General features: G+C 42.0%; 1 protein-coding gene across 1 annotated transcript in view; it reads left to right on the top strand.

Annotated features, from left to right (window-relative positions):
• ANTXR1 (ANTXR cell adhesion molecule 1) overlaps positions 1–13,759 on the top strand; it is a 226,043-nt gene that overhangs the window by 156,397 nt on the left and 55,887 nt on the right. The window contains exons 15-16 of the mRNA XM_037527535.2: positions 3,588–3,683; positions 4,160–4,327. Of these exons, the coding sequence (XP_037383432.1) occupies positions 3,588–3,683; positions 4,160–4,327 (264 nt within the window). The remainder of the gene's footprint in view (positions 1–3,587; positions 3,684–4,159; positions 4,328–13,759) is intronic.

A 13,759-nucleotide genomic window follows, 5' to 3' on the forward strand; every position in this document is an offset into this window, starting at 1 on the left:
TTGCTGAATAAGTAACTAATTGTTAAATATTTGTTGAGTGAACGAAGGTCAGTATAAGGAGCTATAGGGAACTCAAGAAGGGAGCACTGAATTCCCTGGAGAATCAAGGCATTCTTCACAGAATAGGTTATATTGAGCAATATCTTAAAACATGGGTTGAAATGGGGGACAGGTTTTCCAATCATATGGAGCCATGACTGTTGAAGTGTGGAGCTGTACTAAAGCCTGAAATGACTGAAAATATGGAAAATTTCAGTGTCTGAGTGTAGCACATGACTAACCCAATTATGGACCTGCCAGATGTGTGCATCACACTTCATATTTTACAGCTGTTTCTTCCTAGAGCAGGATTGACACTGAGGGCACACCCAGGTCTGTGTGAGGACAAGCAGGTCAGGAGGGGCCTCTGCCATCTGAGTAACGTGCTGCCACTTGTGTTACCCAAACATCAGTCAACTGGACATCTGGGCCACCACATCCTTTAAGATTTAAACATAACTTCCCCTGATGGGAAACAAGCACCCCTCCCTAATCTCTACGGTTTCTCCAGCACTGCTACTCCTACTTCTGGCTTCTTCTGTAATATCTTCTTCTTTTGCTACACACCATCTTACAAACACAATTCCTACACTCCCCCAAAGGTAACACTGCCACTAGGCTATCGGCTTAGGGAATTTTGATGAGGATTTATAAGTACAAGTGGGTTACAATGCAATGCAGCCAGAAAAAATAACTTTGGACAGAATATTACACCTCTTCTTTATTATCTATCATTCCCATTACTGAGAACAGTGGTCCTCTCCTCAGGTGGACCTTGGCAATTGGCTGGTGACTCAATTCCACCCTTTTCTGCTGTCTTCAACTGTCTGCCCACCCCTTCCTGATTCCTACTACTTCACTCACGCAAAGCAATTCAGCTCCTCCAGTTGGTCCTCTAGTAACCATAGAGGATTTCTACGCTGGTGGTTCTCCCCCTCCCTGCTACCTCCTTGAAGAGCAATGTGAGGGGAACTTCCCAAGAGCCTTTCTACTTAACTAGATGCTGCAATGTTCTTAGTGGAATTGCCGGGGACTGTGATTTTTCTCCACCAATTTTGACCAAATGGAAAGACACATCAAAGATTCCCTTCTCTTTTGAAGATTGCAAAACCTTCCCGTCTCTAGAATGTATAAACAGAGCCATGGTAACTGCAGGGAAATTCTGACTGTCCCGTTGCTCAGACTCTGGGTCTTTGTGCTGTCTTTTGCTGTTGTTGGATTTTGGCAGGCAAGCTAGGGTCAGGGGATTAAAAGGTAGACATGTTAGATCAGAAGCCTGAGGAGCACCTGCATATATATAAACACACACATACACACATACATACACACATATATGTAATGTATATATATAATGAGATATATTAAGATATATTAATTTTTTAATTAAAAAAATTTTAAAGACGTCTGTATATCCCAAGCACAACAGGTCACTAAACAGGTCTTCATGTGTTAATATGGTAATGTGTTTTTCTTTGTTACCTCTGTCTCTGATTTCTGTTCTGCTCACCTCTTGCCGCTTGCATTGGGATGCCCTATTCCACACAGTGGTAGCCTGCATAGGACTTCACCATGAATCTGTGACTCCCCAAATGCCACCCACACAAGCCTGTGGGAAGTAGCCTGGTTTTGAGCAATTTCATCCACATTGGCTCATTCCTCTCCTTTGTAGACAGACACCTTTTGCGGCTTCCTTTCTCTACCCAGAAAAAAAAATCATCCACTGCCCTGTAACACATCTAGGACTATAGCTGGTGATATCTTTCTCCCCACAACAGGAATTGTTAGGGGGAAAGGATGTCCTGAACGAACTCCACAAACACAGGTTTTATGGACTCCACCCACCCCAGACCAAAGAGATCCAATACACCAAGTATTACAAATCCCAAAATGTCATCACCACTGAATGGAGGATTGCTGGGAACTGAGTGTGGCATTAAGCAGCCAGGCTTGGTACATAACCAGACATGTGTGCCTTGTGGGTTCTTGGTTTTATGTCAGCCTTCAGCATGCTCTTGGGCCCATGCTATTGGGGCCCATGCTATTGGAACTGGTAGAACACATTCACCAATTTATCTCTCTCTCTCTCTTTCTCCCTGGGTTATTCCTTTCTTCATTTCCCCTTTTTTGCAAATAAACCCTTCATTAGACTTTTTGTGTGTGCCTGAAGTCAAGTCTCATTATAAGTCCCTTTAAGCATGTGGGTGGCTGAGGACCCACACTCAGGCCAACCCATTTCACATTAGGGTTGCCCTATAACAGAATTACCACAGTAACAATGTGAGGAACAGTTTTGCTAATTATCCTTCCCCTTTTCATCCATAAAGTTATAAGTTCCTCTTGTTTTCTCCCTTCATTTTAAAAATATAATAAGCACTAACTTCCTGTCACTGAGCTAAGTTGCAGACAGTGAGATAACTGCTTTACATAAATAGCTTCATTTCATTTATTTGTAAATTCAACAGATAAATCTTGGACACCTACCATGTGCCACTCTAAAAACTGAGAATACAATAGTAAAGATGAGAAGTAAACAGAAGCTTCCAAAGAACTTACATTCCAGCATGGGGAGACAGACAATAAATAAATGTCAAGCCATGATAAGATCCATAACTAAAGATAAAACAGATTGATGGGCTGAAAAGACTGGGGCTACTTTAGAATAGGATATCCAGGGAAGGCCTGTCTGAGCAGTGATAAGAAGATACAAAACCATGAGAAACCAGAGAAAAGGCATTCCTACCAAGGGAACAGATGCTGCATAGTCATGGAGACAGGAATGTACTCAGATATTTCTGTCTGAGGGCAAGCAGTCTGAAAGGCAAGAAGGAGGTATGCATGGTAAGGAACAAGGCTGTTAGGTAGGCAAAGACCAGAGCTCTCAGGGCAGAGTGGAAGACTGGTTTTATTCTGCTGCTTTGTAGAGAACAGATTTTAGGTAAGAAAGAGGAGAACACGGTAGTCAGGAGGATATGGCAGGAGAAAGACTGCAGCTTGGGACCAGGGTGGTGGGGGTGGTGATGGAGGTGGAGAAGTAATAGGCTTGGGATCTTTTTAAAGTAACATCAACAGAATTTGTTGGCAAATTGAGATGGGTGGGGGTGGGGCAGGCAAGGAAAAAGGATTTAAGGGTGACTCCCAGGTGGTAGAGAAAACTGTGAAAAGAGCAGGTATGAGGTAGAGAAATCAGGACTCCTCTGTGACATCTCTCTTGAAATGTAGCTGTCAACCTCAAGTCCAAAGTTAACAAAAGATTCAAGGGTGGAGATTCACAGGTCATCAGCATGTAAATAGGATTAAATAAACTACCGTGCAAAGGAGTGGAGAGGCAGGATTGCATCACAACTTTACCAGATAGAACCTCTTTCATCCCCACTTTCCAGATAAGAAAAAATAGCTTAGATACGTTAAGTGACTTGTCCAAGCTCACACTAAGCAGTTATTTGAAATTTTATTCAAGCTGTGTAATCGTATCCAAACCACCACAGTCAAAACACACATACATATAGCAATGAGGTTTTGCTTCCTTCATATGTCACATCTCTCTGCAGGAAGAAGATGATGACGGTCTGCCTAAGAAAAAGTGGCCTACAGTAGATGCCTCTTATTATGGTGGGCGAGGTGTTGGAGGCATTAAAAGGATGGAGGTAAGAGGGCAGCTTAAGTTCCCATTATCTGTGTGCTGATTGGATGTTGGCAAACCACAGCAAACTGGTGACAACTCACACTTAAAGTCTGGTGGGATGTGGCTCATGAGGCATCAGATGAAGAGAAAGCAAGTACAGCCTTTTAACTGTGCTCATCTGCTCAACAGCACCCCCACACCAGCCTCCATGGTTTCTTCTCTTACTGGAATAAAATGCAAAGAGCTTACCTAGATCTGCAAGGTCTTCACAGGTGCTGTCCGGTGTCCTAGATAGTTCCTACCTATGGCTTGCTTTCTGTGCTCCTTTAGTTCTCATTCTTTCCCCTTTTCCAAACCCCGCCCCTTCCCTGGCCTCGATGTCCAAAGGAAGGAGGATTAGATAGCACGTATGTTACAAATCACACTTGTGTTTGTGATTCCCATCCATGAGGGGCATCATATTTTATTTTGTCATTTTGTTTTATGTTATTCTTTTAGGTTCGTTGGGGAGAAAAGGGCTCCACAGAGGAAGGTGCTAAGTTGGAAAAAGCAAAGAATGCAAGAGTCAAGATGCCAGAGCAGGAGTATGAATTCCCTGAACCTCGAAATCTCAACAACAACATGCGCAGGCCCTCTTCCCCACGGAAGTGGTACTCTCCCATCAAGGTGTGTCCCTTTCTACTCAAAAATTCTTCCTCACTCTGATAAAACACTTCCATAGTAATCTGACTTTTGATGTGATAAAATATCAAACCAAATTCCAGATTATTGCAAAGGAACAAATTTCTAAAATCATGGACTTGAAAGTATAGGTACTTACTTTTCAAATTCCACATCATCAAATTTGAGAATTAGACTATTTAAAATCAACATGGCTCTCCCTGAATCATATACCTTTCTACAAACCAATGTTACCTCAATAATAAAAAGAAAAGAAATTTATTAGGCACTCATAACTTTAAATAAAACCACTGTGGCACAGTAATGGGAAGAAAGTGGGTAGTAACCCCATAGGACCATTATAAATTTCTGTAACATTCTACAACTTCATTGGAGGGCAGTCCCACTACCCAACAAAAATGTAGAATTCGCCTTGATGCCTGATCTCTCTTCTTGCCATGACATAAGCTCATTCCCTTTAACCCAAGACTCCTGCCAGTGCCTCAGGACACACTAGTAGAATGGATCACTGGCGATGGATCAAGGACTCACTGTTGCTGACTGTGAGCAAAAACTCTGTTTCTCCACCATCTCTCTTCCACCCATAGGTCCAAAGCTTAAGACCTTCTTTAGCTCATTAGGAAGTTTAAGCCATTGGAGGCAGTTAATGCTTCCTGAAGACCTCCTTTTCTTTTCCTCTTGGGTGGAAATATTTGAATTTACATGATTCATTCAACACCCTTGCTCTTCAGCCTTGCACCATGTCAATTGTCAGGGAAGAGTAGAAAATCATAGCTGAAAAGACTCACATAATCTGCCTCCACTCCCTCATTTCCTACAGGAGAAAACTGAGGTAAGCAAAGTCCTTGCTCTGCCCAGGTCTGGAACTCAACATTCCAATTCAGGTCTATAGCCTGCAGTTCTATGCTACAACCAACCGGGTCAGCTCCAAGGCATCAAGTGAATATAAGAGCCTGTTCTCATCACTAACACACACACACACACACACACACACACACGTACACACACACACACACACACAGAGTCTTGTTCCCTCCTCTAGTGACAATAAAAATAACATTCATTATTCCCTGAATTATTTACTAATTTTAAACAGTGGAGAGAAACTTTATTGACGATTGTCTCTTCCCAGCTGAGCTAGCTCATGCTCACACTGATTACAACACATTTTCATTTTGGTTTGCTATGTTTAAAGCAGAAAGATTCTTTTTTAAGATAAGCACCCCTGGGGCAATGGGTTGAACTCTAGAAAGATGTGGGCAAAATGTAACTTGCTTGACTAACAGCTGTTTGCTTCTAATTATTTTCTAATGCTGAGCATGCAGTGGCGTGCCTGCATGTGCAGACAGGAAGGAGCCAAATAGAATCTCAGAGATGAAGAAGAAAGGGGATTTTCTTATAATGTCTTTTTTAGGAATCTGCACCTTGTGAGCAATACAACATCTTTGGTTACAGCAAGGTTTTCATTTCTATAATCTTGGATGTTGACAGTACTTTATTTTGCTTGAAGAATCTACTTTCTGCTGAGAGCGTGCTATTGGCTTATTAACTGGTGATTGAGGACTAGTTTGTGAAATAAATAAAGAAATGAACAGCTAGGTTTACAAATCTAAAAACATTTCCAATGCCCACTTGGAATTAGGATCAATTCAATGAGTATATGCTATTCCCCTACTCTTTGACAGGCACTGCCAGACACTGAGTTTACGGAGGTGTTCAAACCAGGCTGAGTGTCAGAACCACCTGAGAAAGTTTTAAAAACACAGACCCCTAGGTCTGACATCTCAACCTTAATGACTCAGAGTTTCACAAAAGGCTTTCAAAGGCATTCTGACTTCACAGTGCACCCTCTTTCCCCATCATGGGAAACTTTTTCTCCAATGCTTCCCTTTTCAGATTTCACATCCAAACTCCCTAAGCATTGTTCCTCTTTGCCCCCATTATCACTCCCTCCATAGCTCCTGCTCTTCAGCCTAATTATTGGATTAAACCACCAGTGCTCCAAAGTGAAAATTTACATTTTTGAGGCTCCATTCCAGATCAACTGACTGAGCAACCCTTGGGGTAGGGCCCAGCAATCTGGGTTTTAACTAGTCCAGTTAAGAAGTTGTCACAGAAAGTTCTAACCAGTCTTTTCCAGTTCCCTAAGTCCAAGAACTGTGGTACATGTTAAAGAGGCTATAATCACATCTTGGCGATTTGTCAGGAGTCTCAGCAAGGGGACCCATGTTAGGTTTTACATGGGTCCCGTTTTACCACAAACACAACTGCTAAATTAATAGTAAGTGGTTGGGAATCTGAGTGTCAAGCATTCACTGAAAAACGCAGATGGAAAAGACTCAGAAGCCAGTAGACACTCTAGGCACCTCAGCAGGACTTCCTTGTACAGACATGAGACAGTGTGACTGTTCCTCTCACTGGCAGAGCCACTCGTTCCAATGCTGACTCAGCTCGCTCTGCCAAATAGGAGATGTACATATCACCCACTGGAGTAATTGCTCATGTTTATGAGTCTTCTCTCCACCAGAATTGAGCCTCTAGAGGTACCAATTATGCTTGAATTATGTTTGAACGGCTAGTAAACAGCATGGTACCTGGCACAGAGGGGACTCCACCATCTCTAGTGAATGAGCATAAGATGTAATTATGAAACCACACCCAGAGCCTCAGACCAGCTAGACCATCTCCTGTGACCCACGTGGATCCCTTTGGTAATCTCTGTCCAAGGAAACGGAAACAGAGGTCATTTTATGTGTATCTGGGTGAGACAGATGAGGAAAAGGCAGGAAAATGGAGTTTTGAAAACAGAAGCACAGAAAGGAATTGATAAGTCATAAAGTACTCGGTGTCCAGAATGGCAGACTTGCTCCCAAAACTTCAGTTTCAAACTGTTTTAACATGAGGTCTGCTCCATGATGAGCCCTATTCTAGCCACAGTGCCACAGGGCATTCGCTCGGCTTTGGACAAAGCACTTAACCTCATGTGGTTTATGTAACTGTAAACTCTATTTCCCTTTCCTGAACCCTCTCACTGATTTGTCATGGTCCTGGCAGGAAACAGAAAGCACATTCAAAAGGGTTGAACTAACACAGGTGCAGGCAGAGTTAAAGAACCCACAGGTTTGATGAGGCACACAGAACTTGCAAGTTAAAGCTGTTACCTGTACCCTCCTCTACCCAGGCCTAAAAGGCAAGTAGGCAGATGAGGACTGGAGCCAGTGAGAGATGCAGACCTTGGGAGAAGTGACCCCTTAGGAGCTGTGGTCACAGAGAAGGGATTAGCAATCTATAAATCTGTCCTGCCACTTGTTTTATCTGACCCACAAGCTAAGAATGGTTTTCTATATTTTTAAATATTTATATAAGTGCCTGCATAATATCCTTGAGTTTGCTTCTTGACCTCCAAATCATAAAATATTACTCTTTGGTCCTTTACAGAAAATATTTGCAGACAATTCTATGAAGGCAGCCACTGTTGGGGGCAAGGGTAGCAGGAAGGAGCAGAAAGAATAAAAACCTCAACCTCTGCCTCATCTGACCCTCTCATCTCCTTCTGGTGCCACCTATTGGCCAAACCAAAGGGAAGTCAGATGGTGTCATCTGTGGAAATTGGGCTTCCACAGCACAGAGCAAAGAAGGCAGAGAATGGACAGCAGCGAGTGACTCATGGAGAATAATCAGGCCACTTTCTGCTCCCACTCTCTGCCGAGGGCAAAACTTGCAGGATGTCCTGGGAAGACTCCTATTTCCCCAGTAAAAGTGGTCAAAATCATGTACATTTTAAATGTATTGCATTTAACTCACTTTTTTTTCTTGCATTTTATGAAATAAATTTAAGAAACAGAAGCAGATGAGCACATTTGCTAAGCAAACCCAATGGAAACTCGTCATGAGATGTCCACAATGGACTTCTCTCCACCGTCTTTCCAGTCTAATTTAAGGCACTGACCACACCAACCACACTTCACCCTTTTCTCATTCCAGGCTCATGATCAGGAAATTTTCCAATATTTGGCCTGAATTTTCCTTTGCTCAGTTTTCACCCCCTGAGATTTACAGCACCCCATGCTTCTCATGAAGGCGGGATTGACCATTTCAGACATATTAAGTAATACTCAGATGTATGGCCACCAGATAGATTAAAACCAGAACTATTTCAGGTTGGTTGGGAGGCTTGCCGCCCTTCAGAGGAATCATTTTTCTCCCTTTCCAGTAGCTCCTCCACATGACTGGAAATGACAGAGATGACAGCCAAAGGACAAAAGCCGGACCCTGGCTGGCTGGGCAGTCTGGCTGTTTTTGGCAAGATGTTCAGACCATGAAGGGTTTGCCTGTGCTACTTGCAGGACCTGGGAGGGATGGTCTTCTATGCATTTTCTGTCAGGCCAGTCTGCCAACTCTGGCCTTAAGGACCTTGACCTTGTAATCAATAGCATTCAGTCATGAAACTCTGCTACATGAAGCTGTAGGTAGCCCAGCAAGACACACCAAAACTTCAAGTGCTGTAGACCGCCTGCTGATGTCAAACAGATTTTTTTTGTCCGTCTCTGACTGCTTTGTAGAATGGCTCCAAACTTTTTTAAAACAATGATTAAGAGAGAAAAAGAGCTAGACAAAAATTAACATGGGGGCAGAGGGAGTTTTTAACTTTATGTGTTAATGTATTTTATTTGCAGGGAAACATAAATCACATTACTTACCATATATTTTAACATATAAAAATCCAAGTGTTCATCTCTAATAACCCTATAAGTTGAACTACCTTCACCATCTTCAACCTCTGATTAACTTCCAATTCTCTAAAGCAGACACACCAGAAAAGAAGGCACAGCTGCTGCCTGGTCAAAGAAAAAAAGAAAGAAAACCCAGCCACAAACCCCACACACCAGGGGGCTTTGAATGATGGCCAAATAAACATTCCCAGCAGTCTTAATGCTTAGGAAGAAACAAAAGCTAGAGTTTACATAGAACTTCCAGTTTGCCTGCCTTTGTGGATTAGAAGTTATTGTCTGAGCACAGGCACAGTTTGGGGGCCTGGAATTGCTAAATTTCTCATTTTTGAGTCAAAATGTATGATCTTGGTATGAAAGAAAACTATTTTTAAATTCCAGTTAGTAGCTGACCTTTGAATAGTGTAAATGTTGGGGCACCAACACCCTTTACATTAAAAAAAAAATCAGCCTATAACTTGGCTCCCAAATAAATTTAATTATAGTCATCCTTTAGTAACAGGGGTTGAGAGGGTGGCAGACAGGATTGTTTCAGGAAGCACCACCCCATACCAAAATCTGAGGATGCTCAAGTCCCTTATATTCGACCCTCCGTATCCAAAGGCTCTGTTCTGCATGGGCAGATTCTACCAACCCACAACTGAGTTGACTGAATCCGTGAATACAGAACCTGCAAATAAAAAAAAAAAATCAGCATAGAAGTGGACCCCCTCAGTTAAAGCCTGTGTTGCTCGATAGCTAATTGTACACTGTAGCAGAAAGCTCCCAGGTTGGTGGGTAAATCTTTGTTTTAGCTTCACAGAAGCAGTTAGGCATTTCTTCTAGGGCATGAGAACCTATGTCTTAAAGCGCATCCCCCAGCGAGGTCTGTATGAGAAATACTTAAATCAGAAATAAATAGTGACGTCAATGCAAAGCCTTCTCCTCAGACTTTAGATAAAGCCCACGGATGGGTTAGAAGAATCCCCTGAGCCTCTTCTGACCCCAAAGGAATGTTATTAATAAGACTTTAGCTTCTGTCTTTAAATGACAGGCTTCTGCCAACATTCAGAAAACCAAGACTCCAAGAGCCTTTCTTACATACTTCCCTTTGACTTTAAAGAGTTCATTTTTTTTTGTCTTCATAGTAATAAACACTAATTTTATTTTGTTTTTATATAAATTTTATTTTTATATTCCCCATACAATTGCAACCCCCTTATTTTGACCCCAATCCCTCCCCTCCCTGCCCCCCACTCCCCATAGAGTGTCTCTGGTTCATAGTTTTTTGTTGATTTTGATTTTCACTTTCTTATAGTTATTCATTTTCCTGGTCCCTTATTTAAGTTTTCTAAACACTAATTTTAAAGTCTACTTCAGTTCTCCCTTAAAAAGGTATCCATGTAGTAAAGTGAGGTACAAAATATGTAGATTACTCAGAATGTTTTCTGTGCCACAGGGTCAGAACTTTGAGTTTACCTGTGGAACAGTCAGAACTCAGAACACTGAGAGTACAACTGGAACTAGCTGGTCTCACTTCAGCAGAAAATCCCAGTGATAGCAGCTCCCTTGGGCTTTCCATGCACTCCTTTACTTCCCACAACAACCCTGTAAAGTAGAAACTTCTACAACTCCCATTTTACAGGTGTAAAAACCAAGAGAGGTTAGATAACTTACCCAAATTCACAATGCTAGTAAGATTTTTTAATTGATTTTACAAACTGCAGTGCATCCATTCAAACCATCATGAAAGCTGTTTTCAAATTTGCCAGTCATTTACATAATGACATAGTTTTGGGAATACAAGTGCACCCCTTCATATGTGCACATGCTTTGCTCACCCTCCACCAAACACTAGTACTGGTGTCCTAGCCCTTTCCTTTCCCCTAACCACTGTTGTCACACACACACACACACACACACACACACTCTTTAGTAATCAGAATATTTGAAATCCATTATTAATCATGTAGGAGAGAAGATAGGGAGCCTGGAGGTAAAAGACCAATCAGGAAACTGCTCACAAGATGAATGACAAATGATGAGGACCTGGGCCAAGGCAGTGGCCATGGAGATGGTGGGGCAGGGATGGACAGGAAAAAGAGACAGGAGAGCTGTCACAGAGAACATCCACAAGATGTGGTCAGAGTTGGGTATGAGAAGTGTGAAGGTAGAGAAAATGAGTTATGGTGTCCATTCTGGATGTGGCCCTCCTGGATGTTGGTGGTGCCACAAAGCAAGACAGGAGTGCAAAAGAAAGAACCTGTCTGGAGAAAGTTCAATTTGTGATATCTGGTTTTCAACATTATATCTAAGATTTGATAAGTAACTGGAGGCCTTATCCAAAGCTCAAGAGAAGTCTTAAGTGGAAGAAGAAATGGTGAGCCATCAGCAGATAGGTGGAAATTGGACCTGTGAGAGTAGCTGAGAATAAGGGTGAGCAGTCATCTGAGGGATGAGAATAGAAGTGGGCCCAGAGGAACATTTCAGTGTCAAGTGCAGAAGGAGAAGCCAAATAGACTGAAGGGAACTACTCAGAGAGGTGAGAAGGAGTAGGCGAGGCTAAGGACACTGAGGCCAGAGGAGTATGTGCAAAGAAAGAATCCCAGCACAGCAGTTTGCAGAAGTTGCAGGAAAGAGGTCAAGGCATTTGGCACTTGTGATGAAGATGTCTTGGGTGACCATTGGGAATGCAACTTTGGTGAAGCCACTGAACACCGCCACAGAAGTCAGACCACAGCATGTTGAAGGGGAATAAGAAGTGTGGCTTGAGGGAAAGGGGAAATGGGTTGAAGGGAAGCAGAATAGAAGATGAGTAGATTCATGCTAGTAAAATTCACATAACTAGATTCTTATACTCTGCATTACATCCTTTTCCACCTTTCTACAGGGCTTCCCAAATTATCATTTTAATGACTTTACCATGATCTCAGATAACATGTAATGAATATATACTATGAGGCAAGTACCTGACTCCAATATTTAATTTTGAGCCCTATAACAAGTCTATGGAGTATGAAACAGCTGCCCAAGTCTGCAGAGCTGGTGAGGGATAGACAGACAGTCTGAACGCAGTCATTTTGTGTTTAAATGTTACACTGTGATCTGTTGCCCTAAAGAAACAGAGCTTAATGACCATTCCCCTGGGATTCTGCATCTAGCTGACTTCTGCTCTTTTGCTTGTGTATAGCTTTAAATTTCTTCTGAGTAAATTAATGTACTTCTTCAACAGCCAAATTTTCTTTCAGTTTCAAATTTTCTTTCTTTCTGTCATTGTTCCTCACTTGTCAAGGAGCTGAGTGATTCGCACATAGCATGGGTATGCTGATTTACAAAACCAAATACTGGGAGTATCCCCCAAAAAAGGGAAAGAAAAGGGAGAGAAAGAGAAAGGGCATCCATCCAGGAAATCCACCTGGTTATTTCCTGAAATATAAATGTTTGTCTGAAAGAACCTTAAAGGAAAACATTTAACTGATGATGGAAACAATTTAATGCAGAAAACTGTGCTGAACACAGCAGCAGTTCTATCCAGCATTCTCAAGTCATTTAAAAATATTTTTAGAGGCTTTCCTAAATACTTTGACAAGAGATGAGAAATGCTACACTTAGCAAAACAAAGTTTAACCCACAAGAACTCAAGCAACAATTGATAAAAGTTCAAGAATGTTTGGTTGGTTTTTTTTTTTTTTTTTGGGTATCTGAATATAACCTGCCAGAAAATTAGTTCAGAACATGAAGTCTTTGAGTTTTTTTTCAATGAGTTCCCCTTTTTATTTATTTGATTTTTATTGATAGATTGATTGTGGTAACATTAGTTTACAACACTCTGTAAGTGTTAGCAGTAGAGTTTCACTCCTCTTCACATATGATACCCCTCCATGCCCACCACCAAAGATCCTTTTTAGATTGCACATTCAAGATATCATACAAAATGTGCCTTTCTTTTTCTGACCTATCTTAGTTAGCATAATGTTCTCAAGTCCATCCATGTTGTTGTCAGTGACAGGATTTCCTCTTTCCTCGTGGCTGTATAGTATTCCATGCGAGATGATATTCTTAAATTAGCATTGCCACTATTAAAACTTTATGTGAAGGAACTTGAACTCTCTAGTCATCCCCAGCCTTTCCAGCACTGTCCTTCAAAGACCTCTTCTAAATCAGTGTTCTCCGGGCCTCCCCGGTGGCGCAGCGGTTGAGCGCTGGGTTGCAAAGCTGCCCGCAGCCTCTGCGGCACCAGTTCAATCCCCGGATGCTCCCAGGCCTCTGGAGGAGGGTCCCACCTGGCGCGCAGACCCCTCCTGCCGCCCGCTGCTCCCCTCAGCAGTGTACTTCCGTCCTTCTGCCTGCTCTGCTCCCCGCTCTGGCTCTGGTGAATTCTCTCACCCTCCCGCGCCTCTGACTATACCCAGTGCTTGTATAAATAAATAAACAAATAAATCTTTAAAAAAAAAATAAATAAAAAAAAATAAATCAGTGTTCTCCAACATGCCTGGCTGAGACTCCACTAAGAAATACATTTGACCCACTATTTGTCTGAGTGTGCATCTGTGCATGTGCGTACACACTCATACACACACCCATACATATTTATCTGAAACAATGCTTTCACAAAACAATACTTATTCTAATATTTTTTTCTATTCTATTTTCTAACAATTCTGATCCTAACATACAAAACTGTTTCATGAGGACTTGACGGATAGAG

The sequence above is a fragment of the Talpa occidentalis genome, unplaced genomic scaffold (assembly GCF_014898055.3).
Source record: "Talpa occidentalis isolate TD23 unplaced genomic scaffold, MPIMG_talOcc4v2.1 talOcc4.5, whole genome shotgun sequence".
NCBI classification, from domain to species: Eukaryota; Metazoa; Chordata; class Mammalia; order Eulipotyphla; family Talpidae; genus Talpa; species Talpa occidentalis.